A 20,855-nucleotide genomic window follows, 5' to 3' on the forward strand; every position below is an offset into this window, starting at 1 on the left:
CAGGGCAGCTGTTTACCAGCTCCATCTGGTACGTAGGCTGTGACTCTATTTGCCTGCAGACTGCCTCACCAGAGTGGTGCATGCTCTAGTTATCTCCCACTTGGACTACTGCAATGAGCTCTACGTGGGGCTACCTTTGAAGGTGACCCGGAAACTACAACTAATCCAGAATGCGGCAGCTAGACTGGTGACTGGGAGTGGCCGCCGAGACAACATAACACCGGTCTTGAAAGACCTACATTGGCTCCCAATACGTTTCCGAGCACAATTCAAAGTGTTGGTGCTGACCTTGAAAGCCCTAAACGGCCTCAGTCCAGTATATCTGAAGGAGCGTCTCCACCCCCATCGTTCTGCCCGGACACTGAGGTCCAGCGCCAAGGGCCTTCTGGTGGTTTCCCCACTGCGAGAAGCGAAGTTACAGGGAACCAGGCAGAGGGCCTTCTCGGTAGTGGCGCCCTCCCTGTGGAATGCCCTCCCAACAGATGTCAAAGAGCATAACAACTACCAGACTTTTAGAAGACATCTGAAGGCGGCCCTGTTTAGGGAGGCTTTTAATGTTTGATGTAGTACAGTATTTTAATATTTTTGTTGGAAGCCGCCCAGAGTGGCTGGGGAAGCCCAGCCAGATGGGCGGGGTATAAATAATAAATTAGTAGTAGTAGTAGTAGTGGTAGTAAAAATCTGGCTAAACGGACAAATGTTCTGACCTGTCCTGTCTTCCACTTCAAACACATTTACAGTGGTGCCACGGAAGACGAATGCCTCGGAAGACGAAAAACTCGCTAGACGAAGGAGTTTTTCGTTTTCGAGGTGCTTCGCGAGACGCATCTCCCTATGGGCTTGCTTCGCACAGCGCGTCTTCCCCACTGTCCCCAGACCTCTTTTGAAGCAAGGGGCGGCGGGGAGAAGATCGCTTCTCCCCGTTGCTGCCCCTTGGTTCAAAAGGGGTCCGGGGACAGAGGGGAAGGCGTGCACCTTCCCCGCTGTCCCCGGACGGTCTCCATAGGAACGCATTGATTGATTTTCAATGCATTCCTATGGGAAACCGTGCTTCGTAAGACGAAAAACTCGCAAGAAGAAAAAACTTGTGGAACGAATTAATTTCGTCTTGCGAGGCACCACTGTACTTGATCATGTTGAAGTAACTGGACATGGTAACATTCATGAGAGTAAATCACTCATTGTATGAGCTAATTGTAGGTACCCTGCAGGCCAAGCCAATTGCTATGGTAGTAGCCCAGTGCTCAGTCTCCCATCTGGTTTCAATGCATGTCAGCTCAGTAGTCTTTCTGTAAGTCTGAGTTGTCAGTCTGTTGGTATTACTTGTCCGGTGTTGTACAGTGAATTGCTAGGATTTATATGGAGGAACATATATACTTGTATGTATCTGTGTATGTCTGTATCTATATCCAGAACTGTTTGACTGAGCCTTATCTTCCACAACAGTAAACCATTTGGACCTTAAGCTGCTTCCATGAGGTGACAGGTAATGGGAGCAACTTCCACTGCCTTGGCATCTTGTATCAGATTCCTGACTGATCACTCTCTCCATCAACAAAGAAGTTACAGGAACTGGTGTTGCGATTTTGTCTTTGTTAAGTTACGGCAGGTGGGGAAGCCTTGGCCCTCTAACAAGATCTTGCTTAACTACCAACTCCCGTCAGCACTAGCAAACATAATGGCAGATTGAAGAATTTAATTCTCATATCTTTAGCTGTTTCATTTGAATTAACTATTTTGTTTCTTTTTATTTTGTTGTTATCTACTCTTGTCTTTTGGATAGGGCAGGGTATAAACATAGCTTAGTGAAAACAGAGTTTTTCGGCCCCACCAGACTGCAATAGACCCCACAAGCTGCTCTTCCTGCGTAGCTCCTGAAAAGTAATTTTTGCGCTCTGTGTTATGAGGTCAGATGAGAGAGCTGAACCCTAATTTCGTCTCGTCAAAGATGAAAGGAGGCCTGGTGAGAGCCTCAAATGACAAAAAATAACCCTCTGGTTGTTGGGAATCAAAGATGAATGGCAAGCGAAGAACGGTAAGAGAAGAGGATTAAAAAGAAAATCAATGAGGGCTGATCCCGAGAGAATCAACTTAATTGGGCAAACAGCTTGAGATCAAAGCAGCTTTATTTGAAGATGGAAACTTACAACTAGCAAACTGCTTGCTGGTGGGCAGTGAGAATTGCCACAGAGGAGGAATTCCGGAAGGAGGGCATGAGATGGAAACAAAAGGTTGCTGCAGTTTGCAGCTCAAGACAAGAAGCAGGCGAGCCTGAGCAACACACCCCTTTCTATTGACATCTGCTGGCCTCCCTTTTCCTCGCCCACATCAGCTCCTTTCCCCTCACTTAGGAACAACCACCAGCCACACAGTGGATATCAAAAACACTTTTGCAAACACAAAAAGGGCACAATCGACCCAACAAACTTTCTGTGCTGTTCGGCGCAGGGAAACGGCGTTAAACTTTCAGAGCTGCCGTGTTCACATCGCTCGGCAGGAAGGTTGCCTACAGCTTGGCCTTGGGTGCTGTCTCAACGTGGTCCCTACACCTCACACCTGCACGCCCCATTCACGCTACCGTACAAAGTCCTGGAAACGGGGGACACGGATATATGACTTGTTTCAAATAGGTGTTTAAGTAATCCCTGAAGTGCGTCCAGCATTCATAGCGCAGTGTTCATGGCTTTCGTAAAGTCAGAGGTCTGAAAGCTGGTATCTCCTCACTATTCCGTCTCTGCAACATGTGTACACCTGTTTTTCCCACGTGGCCACCTAAAAAGACGGTAAGAAAAGAGGTTTCAGAAGTGGTATTATTACAATCAAATAAGAAGCTGGATTAGTTCATTCCTTAACACTGACGCCTTCCCATGCTATGATCTGTATATATATTTTTCATGTATGTTATAGGGCTTTTTGTTTTACAATGCAAGGGCCTGGGAAGTTTGATCTTACCTGCTCTGGTCTGTATTGCGTTAAGGAGGTTTAATTGTTACCTCGGTCTTTTACGCTCACCTAAAACCATAAATAAAGCAGGGGCAGATGCATTGTTTCCCAGTTATTAGGCTGTCCGTCAGCATGTTTTTTATTATATTTTTATCATTGATGTTCTGTAAAGCATTTTTAATTGTTGTGCACTGGCCTGGGATCTTTTGATAAAGGGTGGTATATTGAATGAATGAATGAAAAGAAGGAGAAGAACCCCATCTTACCCTACTGGTGGCAAAGATCTCTCTGTGTACTTTGAATAGAATAGACGCTATCAAAGGACACTTAACATTTACATTAAATTGCAGTAATTCCTCTGAACTGGCCACACATATTCCCACTATAATTATTATTAATTAATTAATTATACATACATAGATACCCTGCCCATCTGGCCGTGTTTCCCCAGCCACTCTGGGCGGCTACCAACCGAATATTAAAAACACAATACACCATTAAACATTAAAAACATCCCAAAACAGGGCTGCCTTCAGATGTCTTTTAAAAGATTCAGGTAGGTAGCCATGTTGGTCTGACGCAGTAGAAATATATAAAATAAATAAATAAATTGTCCAGTAGCACCTTAGAGACCAACTCTGAATATTCAATTTACATTTCCTAAAGTCCACAATGATCTCTTTTGTTTTCTTTAAGTTAAGGAGTAAGTTGTTTTTCCTGCACCACTCCCCCAACTGCTCAACTTCCTTCCTATAGGCCGCCTCCCCCTCTCCAGCCGTGATTAAACCAACCACCGTTGTATCATCTGCAAACTTAATGATCTTATTACTGGGGTATTTGGGGGCACAGTCAGCTGTATAGAGCGTATATAAAAGCGGGCTCAACACGCACCCCTGCGGCGTCCCCGTATTCGTGATGAGATCCGTAGAGACGGGGGAACCGAACCTGACCCTTTGGGAACGGTTTGATAGAAAATCTAATATCCACCTGCACAAACATGGTGGGAGTCCCAGGTCTAATAATTTGGGCACCAATCTATGCGGAAGAATAGTATTAAATGCAGAACTAAAGTCTACAAATAACAGTCTCGCGTAGTTCCCTTGCTTCTCCAAACGAGTCAGGACAGCACGTAAAGCCATTGCCACAGCATCCTCCGTGGATCTCTTTGTCTTGTACGCAAACTGGTACGGGTCAAGTCCCACTGGCAGACAAGATGAGATGCAATTCCTCACCAGTTTTTCGAAACATTTCATTATAATGGGTGTCAACGCCACAGGGCGGAAATCAATGAAACTCTGCATTAAAACCTCTGAGGAAAGAGAGTTGACAACCTCTTGAAAGTGACTATTAAACTGTCAAACAGCTCTTACTGTATGTTTCTGTATGTTTAGTCAGAATCTCCTTCCTTTTAACTTGAAGCCGTGGGTTCGAGTCCTACTCCCCAGAGTAGGAGAAAACAAGTTTGCTCCATCTTCCACATGACAGCCCTTGAGATATTTGAAAATGGCTATCATATCTCCTCTCAGTCTCTTTTCCAGGTGAAACATACTCATAAGGCTTGGCCATCTGTCATGTATGATCTATCTGAGATTCCTGCATTGCCGGGGTTTGGACTAGATGGCTCTCAGGTCCCTCCCAACTGTACTAATTCTATGATTCTGAGATTCTATGAATGAGTGTGTATGATAAAATAATAGTTAAACATTTTACCATAATTTTATTCCCTGAGTTTTCCTATTTCCCTTCTTCCCTGGAGTTAAGCAGCAATTTCCGTGATTTCTCTAGGCAGAAACTCCCTTTGCCGAGACCAAGACCAAGACAGGCATTTCCCCTGGTACGGTACCTTGTATACGGGGTCACAGTCTGGCCCAGTGAGCTCAGCCACATGGTCGAGATCTTGCTGCATAATAAAGCAGGTTCCATCACCTGGAAAGAGATGCAGAACATGTGAGAGACAAGAAACTGCAGTTTACATCGCAAGCCTTCACATTCTACATACCAATGTCATTATGATGCCCACCCACCGGAGCAAGATACTGAGAAATCAAATGTGAGAAACCTGCTGGATCCTCAAGTGCAGTGCTGTAAGGCTTTTTGTCTATGGAGAATACAGGCAAACCTCGGTTGTTGAACGTAATCCGTTCCGGAAGACAGTTCTGAAACGTTCGACAACCGAGGATCAAAGTCAATGTAGAAAAAAAAGGGGGGAAACCCTCTGGAAGCCATTTGGCTTCTGAAAAACGTTTGAAAACCGGAACATTTACTTCCAGGTTTTCAGTGTTTGGGACCCAAAACATTCCAAATGGAGCTGTTCAGGAACTGAGGTTTGACTGTAGTGACTTCTTCTTAACAGCTGAGAACTCACGGTGCAAGAAATTCAGGAGGGTCCGTTAATGGTTCCAACAATTTGACTTCACCCCGCCCCCCCATGCGCCCTCCTCCATTGTCTCCCAAGACAAGACGGATGCTAACTCAGCAACTGAAAGAAAAGAAGAGCGCTACCTTGGCTGGCAATAAATCCATCTCTAAAAGGGAGCAGAGAAAGAACTGGTGCTCCTGATCTATGGACAACACGAACTGGAGCCCTAGAGAGAGCAGCAGGAACTTTTATCACAAAGAGTCACACTATAACAAGTTTGTCAGAATTCTTCTTAAAGAGAGAAATAAACTGGGCCATGTTGTATAGGGAGCGTAAGAAGCTGCCTTGAATCAGAGCCAGATCACGGGTCCACCTGGCTCTATATTGCTTACACTGACTGGCAGGGGCTCTCCAGGGTTTAAAGCAGAGAGTCTCTCCTACTCTTACCTGGAGATGCCACTGAGACGTTAACATATGAGTGCTGGAGGTGAAATAGTTAAACAGGTTACCCAATCAGAACCCAGGGGGTGGAGTTAGAGGGACTATAAAAGCAGCTCTGGGAAGGGCGAAGGGGGGAGTTTGTTAGGAGTTGGGTGGTTGGTTGGAGTGGGAGTGAATTGGGATAGAGTCTGTGGGGAGGTTGAGTTAGTGTAGCGACATAAGCTGAGTCAGGAACAGTTAGGAGCTAGGAAGACAAGTAAATATCTGAGAGGTGGTTTAGTGAGTGAGAGCAGGTAGCGGAAGTTATAGGTCTGGATAGGCCCCCCAAGAATGTAATTGACCGATACTGTTTATGAAACCACACGCTTGTTAAACTGCAATAAATAAACAGAAGTTTATGTTCCAATTTAACCCTGAATGGACTCAGTATTTTACCAGGTAGGGCCTGGGTGGTGGCAGCGAGAAATAAAGTGGTGGCACAGGGATCAATAGATGTTGAAACGTCCAGGGACCCTGTGTGATCGCCACAGCCACTGAGAATTGAACCCAGGGCTTTCGGTAGAGGCTCTGCCACTGAGCTTACAGCCCTTCCCCAGTGACCTGCATGACTGGAGCAACATGGGAAGCAGCAACGATGCTCCTAAGGCCATGTTAACAGCTGCCCTTCAATTCTACTCACTTGGTGTTTCGCACATCCAGCTGGTATATATTTCCATCCTGCGTGCCACCAAGGAGGTAGATGTTGGAGAGGAACGTACAGCAATTAAATGCATCCGAGCCAACAAACAGAAAAACCTGAGGAGGAAACAAGCAAGAGGGAATGAAAAGGAGATTGCGATCCTACTCAGAGAGAGAGAGAGAGAGAGAGAGCGCGCGCAGCTAGGAAAAACGGGAGTTGAAATTTCTGTTGAAAAAAAGAATGTTCCTAACTGGCCTCTGGCTGGGGTGTTGCATTTTTTATATATATAATTTATTTTATTACATTTCAATATCAATAAATAATAATTAATGACTTAAGACATTGCTTAAATAAAGCATCAACCTCCTTCCTTCCCTCTAGCAGACTTCCATATCTCATTACCAATTTCTCCACATTCCTAAATTCTTTTTACCTTAAATCGATCTTTTAACAATCACCTACTTATAAGTAAATCAGCTCCTTAATTTCCCATTACCAAACATTTCAACTTAAACCTACAAACGTATTCAACCGTTTGCAATTTTCTTTCATATAGAGTATAAATTTGCCCCAGTCCCTTTTGGAAGAAATCATCACAGCGATTCCGAATCTTCCTCGTCAGCTTCGATGGCTGGGTTGTTGCACTGTGTCTGTCGATAGGCTCAAAACAAATAACAGCAGAAAAGGCAACATTAAACATGGTCATGGTGATATCTTACCGGCTGCCTGCTATGCAACCCCACCCCTTGCAGCTTTTTGTCCTCTCGTGCCAACAGCAGGAGTTTCCCTTCTGTTCCGATTTCACGCTCACCTGTGTTGGAAAGAAACATGGTTAGGGTTAGCAGCTGCTCACCTTGTGGTTTGTTAAAGGCCAGAATCATGGCCAAACTAGGGGTGATGGGAGCAGCCATGTTTGCAGGTCACATGGTTGATTTTTACATAAGGACACTCACCTATTTTACTTCCCTGCCATCCCAGATACAGAACCTCCCTAATCCCTGCTCCACATTGCCGGAAGTGAGCCAGACTAGGAGAAATGTTCCCGAAGCAACACTGCTTTTCATATATTTGGAACAGGACAGACGTGAATGACCAAACCTAGTGAGTTGAATTTGCCCCTTCAGTTCTGCTCACTAAGCACAGTGTGTTTGTGCCCAGATGCTATGGTCAAAGATTGACAATGTATTTTTTTGAATGGTAGGGAGTGAGAAGGAATGAGTGAGTGCATACATAGGTGTGCATAAGGTTGTCCTTGCTCTTAGTATGCTTTTTCAAACTTCATTTGATTGAATGAATATATGTTGTCGTTTAGTCATGTCCGATTCTTCGTGACCCCATGGACCAGAGCACGCCAGGCACTTCTGTCTTCCACTGCCTCCCGCAGTTTCGTCAAACTCATGCTGGCAGCTTCGAGAACACTGTCCAACCATCTCGTCTTCTGTCGTCCCCTTCTCCTTGTGCCCTCCATCCTTCCCAACATCAGGGTCTTTTCCAGGGAGTCTTCTCTTCTCATGAGGTGGCCAAAGTATTGGAGCCTCAGCTTCAGGATCTGTCCTTCCAGTGAGCACTCAGGGCTGATTTCCTTCAGAATGGAGAGGTTTGATTCTCTTGCAGTCCATGGGACTCTCAAGAGTCTCCTCCAGCACCAGAATTCAAAAGCATCCATTCTTCGGCGATCAGCCTTCTTTATGGTCCAGCTTTCACTTCCATACATCACTACTGGGAAAACCATAGCTTTTACTATACGGACCATTGTTGGCAAGGTGATGTCTTTATTTTTAAACAAAGTTGGACCACAAACCTCTCCATAAAAAGTTAACAGGTCAGCATCAATGTTACCCTTCTGCCTTATCTTTAATATATTTTAATTATTACACTTGTCATATGAAGCTCCATTTATACTGAGCTGGAGGACTGGTCTACCAGCTTTCCCCCAGATCTGGAGCCCTCTAGATCAGGGATGTCTAACTGGTCGACCGTGATCGAGAGGTTGATCCCTCTATATTGGCGGAAGTGAAAAGCAATGCAAGGGAATTCTCCGCCCCTCTGCTCTGCCACTGTGTTAGTCCGATGCGTCAAATGGGTTAGAAAATTAAAGTATCTGTTAGCACTGCATCGTTTTTTTAGGTGAGCAATTTTCCTCTCCTAAAAAAAAAAAATCAACAACTTTGGATTGCTCCCTCCCTAAAAGGTCAACAACTTTGGCATCCCACCCCCTTTCATGGGTAGATCACTTCCATAATTTTTATACTGGGAGCAAACTGCAGTCTCTTGTTAGTTGGACGTGCCTGCTCTGATGTTATTGAACTACCAACCTCCTTAAGCCGCAGCTCGCATGGCCGTGCTGGCTGGGGCTGGTCGGAACTGTAGTCCAAAGAAGCTGGAGAGACAGCACCAGGTTGGGAAAGTCTGACTGAGCCCAATATTGTAAACATGGCCAATGCAGGACTAAGCACCCATGAACCGAACCTGGGTTCTCCTGTGCTCAAAGGTCAGTGGCACATGGCTATAGCTCCTCCCCTGCTGGTCTGGCCCTGCCTAATCAGCCAATACAAAACATCCTCCGCTCTCCCAGCAATGAATTACAGCCAAAATAGAACCTGGAGTTATTTTCAGGTGTGCAACTTTTTGGCATGACTTTATGACCATAAAACGTGCCTCTGCTTTTTTTTTTTTTTTTTTTTTAAAAGAAGAGAACACTTGCTTAATGTTGTTAACTTACTGGGTATTTTTTCGGGAGAGCCCAAGTTTAAGGTGTTGTCGGCCTCACCCAAAGCAACACCATTGACTGGAGAGCCACAATCTGCGACAACACCCAGGCAAGACGATGTCCCGCAGTCCCAGAGGCGGGCAGTGCCATCCCGAGAGCTTGAGACCACGTTTCTTCCCCGATCCACAATGGCTGTGTCCAGAATTCCTGCGGGACGGCAAAGGAAACGCTCGTGGGAAAGGGAAAAGATGTCTATCCACACTGTCTGACACAATTCCGCCCCCCCTTCCCAATAATCCTGACCAAAGCACACCACAAGGAAAAAGCAAGGAGTCAGCAGCTAAGACAGCCTCAGAGAACCAAAGAGAAGGTTGAAGATTTGCCAGCTCATCTAGGTGACAACCACACTATACATTTCAAACATGTGGCTTCCCCCAAAGAATCCTGGGAACTGCAGTTTGTTAAGGGTGCTGGAAATTGTAGCTCTGTGAGGGGTAAGGTACAGTTCTCAAGATACTTAGGTGGAAGCCATGTGCTTTCAATGTATGGTGTGGATGTGAGCCTAGTTTAGATGAAAATCCAGTCTAATCTCAGATATCTGGGGCCTCAAATGTATTTTGTTGTTGTTGTGCATTTGCAAAATTCCATACCGTGTTAGCACTTAGCTATTATAGGTCAAGAGCAAATCATTACAAGTGAACATAAGATCGTAAGAGGAGGCCTGCTGGATCAGGCCAATGGCCCAACTAGTCCAGCATCCTATTCCTACAGTGGCCAACAAAGTGCCTTTGTGAAACGAGCAAGGAAGAGCATTCACTCTTTTCCAATAACACCATTAATTCTAATAGACGCAGCTGTCCACAGCTGCTGATACATTTACGTATAAAACAAAAGAAATCCAATCCTACAAATTCTTGTATCTGCTCAATTCTGCTGTGGTAAATCTCTCCAGCAAGAGACAGCTGGCTCTGATAACTGTGTACGTAAGATGAATTTGAATAATTTTGGCAATCTGTAACTTTGAGCTTTTCAGGACAGATGATCAGAAGTTTTTGGCTGACAGCTAGCTTGTACAGTGGTGCCCCACAAGACAAATGCCTCACAAGACGAAAAACTCGCTAGACGAAAGAGTTTTCCATTTTTGAGGTGCTTCGCAAGACGAATTTCCCTATGGGCTTGCTTCGCAAGATGAAAACGTCTTGCGAGTTCTTGCGAGTTTTTTTCCCTTTCCCCCCCTTTTTCTAAGCCGCTAAGCCGCTAATCCATTAAGCCGCTAATAGGTGTGCTTCGCAAGACGAAAAAACCGCAAGACGAAGAGACTTAATTTCATCTTGCGAGGCACCACTGTATTCACCAGGGTCCTGCCAGTGCCTTTATCCCTGACCTCACACTGTGCATATGCAGGGACCATCCCATTGCTGACTTTCTCCCCTCAAAGTCTGGAACTGGAGAGTACAGTGGGAGCCATCTTTATAGTTGCACTGAGCTTTGGAATGCCGCAGCTACTAGGTACAACTGCCCTTGTCCTCCAAGTTCGTTTAGGTGGTGAGCTGTAGAGGTGCTCAGAACACCTTATCAGCCCAGCCACAAAAGAAAAACACCGGCCTTTTTCTCCAGCCTGGAGCTTAACTCAACTTCAGCTGCTATTACAACTGCATTCATTTCAGTTGCCAATTTCCTGTACCTGCTTTGTGACCCTGAAATGTTACCACGCATTTGGCATCTTCCGCAGACCAGATCTTTAGCCGGGCATCCATTCCCCCACTCAGGACCACAATGCCTGACGGGAAAAATCTGCAGCAATTCACATCGTAGACGTGGCCTTCCAGGCATCTCTGGGAAGACAAAAGAATTGAAAGCTAGTTAAAAGCCTCATCTCATCCTCTGCCTTGTTACTTAGCAACAGCCATCTTATTTGCCAAGCACACTGGCTGGCTACACGGCCTCCATGACATCGCTGCATCCTAGATTGTCATCCTCTATTTTGTTTCTTTGCAGAGATTATAACACTGAGGTTCTGGAAGTATCCTAAAACCATAACCAAGGGTAATTAAATCTAGGCCAGCTGCCCAAACAAGGTACACATATGCCTGAGATTTCCAGGTCACAGCAGACCTATTTCTCACCCTAGCTGTCAACGTTTCCCATTTTTTTAAGGGAAATTCCCTTATTCCGAACAGGATTCCTTGCAAGAAAAGGGAAAAGTTGACAGCTATGTTTCTCACTAAGATGCTAAACTTGCATCAACTTAAGACTGCAGGTGGGATCTTGATTTAAAAAAAAAACACAAAACAAAAACCTACATCAACTAGCATGTCAGAAAGAAGTTTCATAGTCTAGCCTTTCCCCCAATATATTTCTCTTTGTGAGACTCTACCTGCTACCTGAAACTGTAGTCCAGACATAGGGTTAGCATCACAGTGAGAGTTGGGCCACTGTTAGTAAACTCATTATACAGAAAGCAGTCAGGCAGAAGGGGGTGGATCAGAAGTGAGATAACAGTTGACTTCCTGAACTGATTTTTATCCTGTCAGAGTGTTGTGACATGGAAGTCAGATGATCCTCAACATGGTAAGGAGACCAGATCCCAATTCCTTTATGGAAAGAAGTAGGGGGGAAATGGATTTCTCTACCCACTGAGAAGACAGAACATGCAGCAAGGTGCACTCGCAGGTATGCACATGCACTTAAGATTTATCGTGTTGTTTCTCTCTCTCTCTCTCCCAATGATATCAAATGACTATTAAAACTCTGGAGTTTGAACAGCAGTTTGAGGGGGGCAGGGATTAGTTCAACATTCAAGGATTTAGACTGCAGGTTTCTTAAAGGCAAATTTCAACCTCAATACTGGTCTTACTCTTATTTCTCCATTAGCAGCCTGCCAAATTTTCATAGCTCCATCAGCACTGGCTGACACTCCAAGTCCTCCACCACTAGAAATGTCAAGGCAAGTAATCTAAGAGGGAGAGGAAGAGAAAATGAATAAATGACCACAATCTAGAAAAGTGAAATACTGATGGGCACTGGCATGGGCACTGGCACGTTATACAGTTCAGTCCATGTATTACTAATGTATTACGATGTATAGGCTAATGAGTTTATTGAGAAATCTCTATTCCATATAATTAAACTGCCAATTTGTAAAACACAGGCTATTCAAGGAGACATATAAAAGATCAAATCAAATAGTCAAACAATCAAAAATGGTTGCCAGGTTTTTGAGTACCTCTAATACAGATGATATACAACTGTGCATAAAATAGCAGGCAAAAACCATTTTGAACTTACATGGGCTTATAGGGAATAATAATATTAATAGTAATAATAATAATAAATTAATAATAACTTATTATTTATACCCCGCCTATCTGGCTGGGTTTTTCCAGCCACTCTGGGCAGCTCCCAACAAAATATTAAAAACACAATACAGCATCAAACATTAAAAACTGCCCTAAACATGGCTGCCTTTAGAAGTCTTCTAAAAGTCAGATAGTTGTTTATTTCCTTGACATCTGATGGGAGGGTGTTCCACAGGGCAGACGCCAACACCGAGAAGGCCCTCTGCCTGGTTCCCTGTAGCTTTGCTTCTCGCAATCAGGGAACCACCAGAAGGCCCTCGGCGCTGGACCTCAGCGTCCGGGCTGAACGATGGGGGTGGAGACGCTCTTTCAGGAGCAAATGATGCAACAAAATCTCAGTCCCCCTACCACTTGACATGTCCTCCTCAGCTTGACCACCTCCTTCCCGAGATGACTTTGAATTTCTGCTGTCACGCATCTGACAGAAGAACATACCTACCTGTGTAGCATATAGACAAGTTTGTACTTGGGAGTTTAGCATTTGGTGTGGTGGGACATATAATTGGTGTGAGACATTGTGAAACAGTCTGAAGAAGAGGAATTGGAACTGTGGGAAAAGCCTGAAGACTTTGTGAAGAGTTGCAGGACTTCAAAGAAGCTGCACTTGGAGCTTGGCTGTGGAATTTAACACAGCAAGGACTTTGAAGCAAAGAATCCTCTCTGGGCTGAGAGAGAGAAGACTTCTTGTACCATCTGTAAGTAGTGTGTGTGTGTGTGTGTGTGTGTGTGTGTGTGTGTGTGTGTAGTGTGGTGTACAGCTGTTTTCTGTGGCAAGCTTCCACAGCACATACGCCCAGCACTGACAAGTTATCGAAAAACACTGCAACTCATTTAATTAACTGAAGCTGCATCATCATTTAAAGTCATCTTATGAAAAACCGCTTCGTAAAAATACTTACGCTTTTTTGATGGATTCTACAGAAGGTTGTGTAGGGTGCCAGAAATTTGGTGGAGGCATTTTCACGAGGGCAGGAAACCAGCAGACTTTTCTGGAGTAGGTAGAACAGAAAGGAGAAGATAACATTTATTGGAAGCTGATTATGACCCATCATCACAAAACCCAGTAATTAATACGGTGAAAACTCCAGACAATAAAGCAGGCAGCCACAATTATTTTGGATGTTTCTATTAAATATCATAGATATGAAATAAACCATTGCAGTAATGAGTAATTTTGAGTGTTGCCTTATACTGTGAACCCCAACGGAAAAAAGTATTAATATTTAAGAAAATGAGCTCTAAGTTGCTCTAAGGCCACCAGAGAGCATTTTATTCCTCCAGTAGAAAATAAAATAATCTGAATTGGGGCTGTGACAGTCCAAAGGCAAAATATAAAAAAAATGCAGTTATGACAGAGGGCACTCCCACACAGCAGTTTCTTGTGAATTCAGTGCTGCTCATGGATGGATGTTTTATATAATCTGCACAGGACACCATCCTCGTCAAAATGACATCCCATATCCCCCCCCACCTCAATTTAATCCAGATCAAATTCAGATTATAAATCTCACATAGAAAACCATAGAGTTATCTTTGTTCTTGCTATGAGCCACTAGTCTGCCCTTCAACCTCATAGACAGAAGTGACCGTACCTTAGTTATTTCACTGACAACAAATCCTTCAGAGGCTACAACTTCAGGAATTCCATCTGAGCTCACCCCCTGACAAGTCAGCTTACCATACAAAGTAGGTTTTCCTACAGCATGCAAAAAACACAAACAAAAGACTTAAAAGGTGTTAAATACTTTAGAGAGTACGTTATAAAGCCATCCTTATCTATTTAGGTTTTATTTTTAATGGAGATCTTCAACATGAGTTCCTCTTCTAGCTAGAGACAAATATGATCCACTGTTAGTTAATGATTCACAAACAGTTCTGTCAGGTTTATTATGCGACTCCCACTTGTAGCAAACTAACATAAATAAACAGTAATCAAATAAGAGAAAATCAGAGAATGAGGCTTGTTATACTCTAACACACTTGTTCACCAAGTGTTGTTGTTGTTTAGTCATTTAGTCGTGTCCGACTCTTTGTGACCACTTGGACCAGAGCACGCCAGGCACTCCTGTCTTCCACTGCCTCCTGCAGTTTAGTCAAACTCATGCTGATAGCTTCAAGAACACTATCCAACCATCTCGTCCTCTGTTGTCCCCTTCTCCTTGTGCCCTCCATCTTTCCCAACATCAGGGTTTTTTCCAGGGAGTCTTCATGGATCACTGCCTTGCCGTGGCAAAGGGGCTTGAATAACTCAGAGAAGCTATGAACTATGCCGAGCAGGGCACCCAAGATGGACAGGTCATAGTGGAGAGTTTTGACCAAACGTGATCCACCTGGAGGAGGAACCAGCAAAACACTCCAGTATCCCTGCCAAGAAAACTCCATGTTCACCAAGTACCAACGGCTTATAATTCTGAAGTTTTTTTGTCAGTAGGACTTTCATCTAAAACTGATTTTGGCTTGTTTAAAAAATAGATAAATTTGTTATTTCAGCTTCACAAATGGCATTAGCTGGTGGAAAAGCCATGCCTCTAACTCAGGATTTGAATATTGGCAGAATTTCGGAGCTTGGAGCTTAAGCTAAAGTGTGGAGAGAGAGCTGGTTGAACACAAAGAGAATGGAACTGTACAGTATCACCACAAAAGGGGTAGAAGACTCTTCTTGTTCACCTGGGCTGCTGCAGCTTAGCCAAGCCTGCTCCTCATTCTTCCTGCAAAGATGAGAAATTCCAGTTAGCATAAAGCAGGGACAGCCAACATGGTGCCCTCCAAATGTTGCTAGGCTACATCTCCCATCGTCCCGTACCAGTGACTTTGCTGGCTAGGGCTAAGGGAAGTTGTGATCCAACGACATCAGAAGGTACCATGTTGGCTATCCCTACCATGAAGGATCAAATGCTGACTTGGCATCAGTTTGGAGGGGATCAGAGGACGTTGGATTTGGGGGTGTTAACTTGCAGCCTGTTTCCTGTGTCAATTACTCAGTTTGTGGGGCAGCACAAGACACAGGGTTCACAGGCCAAAATGAGCACAAAACATTGACATCAATTTGGAGGGGATGCAAAAATTTGGGGTTATACATTAATGAAACTGAAGTAGATGGAGGTTTGGAAAGGAGCAGCTATTGAGTTCATTCAAGGCTAAAGGGGTTGGAGGGGCCACTTCATCATTATTATCATTAGTGCAGGCTGAAGTATTTGGGGGAACTGGAGAGCATTTAAGGGACAAAAAAAACCCCAAAATTTGATGTGGGGTGGGAGAAGGGAGGTTGCAAATGACAGATGTGGAGGGCAGACTATGGGAGCAGCTTGGCACCATACCCAAGGAGAGGGCAGTGAAAGAAAATGGGCAAAACCTTTCAAGTCAAAGCAGGCAACCCTTCTGGAAGGAAAAAAGAAAACCTCGAGGGGTGGGGGAAAAAGGATGGCGAAGGCAGGCAGGCAGATTCCTTTGTGCTTGACTCAAAAAGGTGAGCCCAAGATGGAAACTCAACTCCTGGAGCCCCATGAATGGTCTGCCCTACGTTGAGGTGGGGAGAATGACTGCTGAAAGGACCACCAGCAGCAGGTGATGTGAAGGGGGCTGAAAAACAAGTGAAACTTCAAGTGGGGGGGGGAGGAGAGATGTATCTGAGGGGGCACTGAAAACGGGGGACAAGGAGGTGGGGAAGGGACAAGTTTGAGGGGAGCACTAAAATGGGGATCAAGGGGGAAGAAGAGACATGTTTGAGGAGGCATTGAAAATGGGGGAGGGAAAAGGCAAGTTTGAGGGGGCACTGAAAATGGAGGGGCAAGGGAGGAAAAAAGCAAAGTTTGAGGGGGGCACTGAAAATGAGGGGCTGGGGGGGAGAAAAGACAAGTTTGAGGGGGGAACTGTAATGGGGGGTGTCAAGAGGGAACAAGAGAAGCATGTTTGAGGGAGCATTGAAAATGGGGGAGGGAAAAGGCAAGTTTGAGGGGGCACTGAAAATGAGGGGCTGGGGGGCGGAGAGACAAGATTGAGGGGGCACTGAAATGGGGGAACAAGAGAGACAGTTTGAGGGAGCTTTGAAAATGGAGGGGTGAGGGAGGAAAATAGCCAAGTTCGAGGGGGGCACTGAAAATGGGGGCGAGGGGTCATGGGGGGAGCAAAGATAAGTTTGAGGGGGCACTGAAAAATGGGGGCAAGGGGTCCTGGGGGGAGCAGAGATAAGTTTGAGGGGGCACTGAAAATGGGGGCGAGGGGTCCTGGGGGGAGCAGAGATAAGTTTGAGGGGGCACTGAAAATGGGGGCGAGGGGTCCTGGGGGGAGCAGAGATAAGTTTGAGGGGGCACTGAAAATGGGGGCGAGGGGTCCTGGGGGGAGCAGAGATAAGTTTGAGGGGGCACTGAAAATGGGGGCGAGGGGTCCTGGGGGGAGCAGAGATAAGTTTGAGGGGGCACTGAAAATGGGGGCGAGGGGTCCTGGGGGGAGCAGAGATAAGTTTGAGGGGGCACTGAAAATGGGGGCGAGGGGTCCTGGGGGGAGCAGAGATAAGTTTGAGGGGGCACTGAAAATGGGGGCGAGGGGTCCTGGGGGGAGCAGAGATAAGTTTGAGGGGGCACTGAAAATGGGGGCGAGGGGTCCTGGGGGGAGCAGAGATAAGTTTGAGGGGGCACTGAAAATGGGGGCGAGGGGTCCTGGGGGGAGCAGAGATAAGTTTGAGGGGGCACTGAAAATGGGGGCGAGGGGTCCTGGGGGGAGCAGAGATAAGTTTGAGGGGGCACTGAAAATGGGGGCGAGGGGTCCTGGGGGGAGCAGAGATAAGTTTGAGGGGGCACTGAAAACTGGGGGCGAGGGGTCCTGGGGGAGCAGAGATAAGTTTGAGAGGGCACTGAAAATTGGGGGCAAAGTAAGGAGAAGAGGTAAGATTGAGGAGGGACTGAAATGGGGGGCAGAGCACTAGATAGGTTTGAGGGGGCACTGAAAATGGGGGCGAGGGGTCCTGGGGGGAGCAGAGATAAGTTTGAGGGGGCACTGAAAACTGGGGGCGAGGGGTCCTGGGGGGAGCAGAGATAAGTTTGAGGGGGCACTGAAAACTGGGGGCAAAGTAAGGAGAAGAGGTAAGATTGAGGAGGAACTGGAATGGGGGGCAGAGCACTAGATAAGTTTGAGGGGGCACTGAAAATGAGGGCAAGGTGTCATGGGGGGAGCAGAGGTTGAGGGGGGCACTGAAAACGGGGGGGGGGCGGCAGGAGGTGCCGACACTTCAGGTGCCCCCGCGTGGCCGCGAGGAGGCCCTCTCGCCCACCTCAGCACCTGGTCCCAGTCGCTCTGGATCCGCACCACCGCCGCCATCTTGCCCGGGGCCCCTCCCCGGAAAGCGCATCCCGCTGCCCTCCCCCCGGAAGGCCCGGGCGCCGCCCACCAGGGAAGCAGCTTGGCCCGCTTGGAGGCCTCAGGGGAGCCCAAGGCCGAGGGGAGCCGGGCGGGCGTGGGAAGGCCGCTGCCGCCGGGCGTGGGCGGCCTCTTCTTTTTTTGCCTGCGTAGCTCGGTGGGCGGGGCGCCCGGCGCGCGCGGGAAGCTAAGCAGGCTCAGCCCCGGACAGCTTTCGGATGGGAGACCGGAGCAGCAGCGGCGGCGTCATTTCCGCGTAGCTCGCGCGTGCTTGGCCTTTCTCCGCGGAGCACCTTGCCAAAGACTCCTCCCGAGTAAGGTTATATAGCTGTCCAGGAGTATCAGAGGGGAGGGTCCCCCAGCTCCTCCAGCTCCTCCTGCAGATTGGGAATTGGCTAAGTTGCAGGAAGGCTATTTATATATAAGACAAGTTCTCCAGATGATGCAAAAAGCGGAGTCAGCCTAAGGATCCGCAAGTGAAGTTTCTTCACATCAATGTGCTGGAAAAGCTTCAGTTATGACTTTTGACTTTAGTAATCCAGGAGAATTGTCAGGAAAGTGGGGGAGAAAGAAACTACGGCCTTTGAATGCAAAGTGTGGCAAATTCAGTATATTGCACATGCAAAATACACTGTGCCATAGCTGTCAACTTTTCCCTTTTCTTGCGAGGAATCCTATTCGGAATAAGGGAATTTCCCTTTTAAAAAAGGAAACGTTGACAGCTATGCACAGTGCTCCCATTTTCTTTCTCATTCCCTCCATTCATAAGGCAAAATAACCACATCCGATGCCCTTTTAAATGTGTTGTGGCTAGGCGGATGATTGGTTTGTTTCTGTTCTTATTTTTACGATGTATTTTGTGTTTTTTTATATTGTAATTTTATGTTGTGAACTGCCCCGAGATCTCTGGGTTTAGGGCAGGCTTCCTCAACCTCGGCCCTCCAGATGTTTTGAGACTGCAATTCCCATCATCCCTAACCACTGGTCCTGCTAGCTGGGGATCATGGGAGTTGTAGGCAAAAAACATCTGGAGCGCCGAGGCTGAGGAAGCCTGGTATAGGGCATAATGATAACTACCACCTAAGAGCTTTCCATGCGCTGCTCTGGTTTTGCCAGAAGCGGCTTAGTCATGCTGGCCAAAAGACCCAGAAGCTGTACGCCGGCTCCCTCGGCCAATAAAGCGAGATGAGCGCTGCAACCCCAGAGTCGGCCACAACTGGACCTAACAGTCAGGGGTCCCTTTACCTTTACCTTTACCTAAGAGCTTTGGCTGATCTGTTTGACATCCTATACCCTTTTAAAATGTGGTTCTTTTCAGGGGCAGGGTTATTGGGTAGCTGTTTTTATTCTGATTATATATGTTATCATTTCTGTGAACTGCCCTGAGACCTCTGGGTATAGGGCAGTATATAAACTCAATAAACAATAATAAGAGCTGACAAAGAGAAAGTAGGGCTGCAGTTCAGTTAATGAAACACACAGCACATTGCTAATAATAATAATTTATTATTTATACCCCGCCCATCTGGCTGGGTTTCTCCAGCCACTCTGGGCGGCTTCCAACAGAATATTAAAATACAATAGTCTATTAAACATTAAAACTTCCCTAAACAGGGTTGCCTTCAGATGTCTTCTAAAAGTCTGGTAGTTGTTTTTCTCTTTGACATCTGGTGGGAGGGCGTTCCATGTTTACTCAGTCCTGTTGAATTCAGTGGGGCATATTCCAAGGTAAATGGGGTTAGGACTGCAATCTACTAATCATATGGCCCTTCCCTGCTTACTTTCACAAATGTGAATAAAACTCTGCATTATTTTATGTTTAAGAGGATAAGAGACATTGTACTGCTTTTATAAAATGCCTTTATCCAGCTCCAGGTCTTTACAGTGGTGCCCCGCAAGACGGATGCCTCGCAAGACGGAAAACCCGCTAGACGAAAGGGTTTTCCGTTTTGGAGGCGCTTTGCAAAACAAATTTCCCTATGGGCTTGCTTCGCAAGACGAAAACGTCTTGCGAGTTCCTGCAGGTTCCCCCCCCCTTTTTCCCCTTTTCCTAAGCCGCTAAGCCGCTTATCAGCTGTTCCGCTGATAAGCCGCTTAACAGCTGATCGCTAAAAGCCGCTAAACCGCTAATAGCGCTAATCCACTAAGCTGTCAATGGACTTGCTTCGCAAGACAAAAAAACCGCTATACGAAGAGCCTAACGGAACGGATTAATTTCGTCTTGCGAGGCACCACTGTAGTAGGTACTGTTCAAGCAACTGTAATGACAACCGGGCGATCCCTTTCCCTTCTCTGCTTTTTTTTTTTTAATGTCCATTTCCTTCTCATCCTCCCTCCAGACCCACCAGGATGTCAAGTGCCAACCCCTCGGGTCACAACTGGAACCGGAAGCCCAAAGCGGAGGAGGAAGAGGAAGATCCCTTCGACACAATGATCTCCCGCACCGGCTGCGCCTCTTTCCACTATGCGGTGCAGGAGTGCATGGCTGAGCACCAGGACTGGCGCAAGTGCCAGGAGCAGGTGAAGAGCTTCAAGGATTGCATGATGGAACATGAGAAGCAGAGGATGGCAGAGCTGCTCAGAAGACAGAAACAGCATCAAACCACAAGCTGACAAGAGCCAGCTTTGCACAAAGGGCAGTTCCCTTGCTTGGCGGAAGTATTTAAATAATGGCAGTGCAGCACAGAGGTTGAGCCCTGGGAAACGGTTGCTGTGGGAGGTGGTTCAAAGAGATGGGATGTAACTGCATGCATTGCTCTTGCAGTAATCCCCTGGCTAAATTCTTCTGGTTTTTTAACAGAACAAGCAATACTTACTTTCTTGCCAAAAAATAAAAGGTGGAATTTATATGCCTTCTTCATTTTCTCTGTCGTTTAGGGGTTTTCTAAAGATGAAGTTATTGTAGAGATAGATAAGCCCATCCTTATCACTCTCAATTATTTTCTGTCCCTTAATGCGTACAAACTTAACTGCGGTCCTGGACCAGACTGCTTAGTTGGCATTCATGAATCC

At 46.2% G+C, this 20,855-nt stretch overlaps 2 protein-coding genes across 4 annotated transcripts; one reads left to right on the forward strand and one right to left on the reverse strand.

Annotated features, from left to right (window-relative positions):
* Positions 1-2,108: 2,108 nt before the first annotated feature.
* On the reverse strand, positions 2,109-17,975 carry PAAF1 (proteasomal ATPase associated factor 1). 2 transcript variants are annotated; one of them, XM_081860732.1, is made up of 12 exons: positions 17,766-17,975; positions 15,159-15,199; positions 14,084-14,187; positions 13,391-13,480; positions 11,990-12,088; positions 10,817-10,967; positions 9,145-9,339; positions 7,142-7,233; positions 6,423-6,538; positions 5,446-5,528; positions 4,787-4,869; positions 2,109-2,772 (listed from the first exon to the last, which is right to left on the reverse strand). In XM_081860732.1, exons 5-12 carry the CDS (start codon positions 12,023-12,025, stop codon positions 2,695-2,697), a joined length of 834 nt encoding a protein of 277 aa, XP_081716858.1. In that variant the 5' UTR covers positions 12,026-12,088; positions 13,391-13,480; positions 14,084-14,187; positions 15,159-15,199; positions 17,766-17,975; the 3' UTR covers positions 2,109-2,694. The 2 variants fall into 2 exon arrangements, with proteins under 2 accessions (XP_081716858.1, XP_081716857.1); XM_081860731.1 differs by having other exon boundaries at positions 17,758-17,975.
* Positions 17,976-17,997: 22 nt separating this feature from the next.
* COA4 (cytochrome c oxidase assembly factor 4 homolog) lies at positions 17,998-20,690 on the forward strand. Of its 2 annotated transcripts, none has more exons than XM_081860890.1 (2): positions 17,998-18,157; positions 20,183-20,690. In XM_081860890.1, exon 2 carries the CDS (start codon positions 20,193-20,195, stop codon positions 20,454-20,456), a length of 264 nt encoding a protein of 87 aa, XP_081717016.1. In that variant the 5' UTR covers positions 17,998-18,157; positions 20,183-20,192; the 3' UTR covers positions 20,457-20,690. The 2 variants fall into 2 exon arrangements, with proteins under 2 accessions (XP_081717016.1, XP_081717017.1); XM_081860891.1 differs by having other exon boundaries at positions 18,005-18,162.
* Positions 20,691-20,855: the final 165 nt, after the last annotated feature.

The sequence above is a fragment of the Podarcis erhardii genome, assembly GCF_964252035.2.
Source record: "Podarcis erhardii genome assembly, chromosome: 4".
NCBI lineage: Eukaryota > Metazoa > Chordata > Lepidosauria > Squamata > Lacertidae > Podarcis > Podarcis erhardii.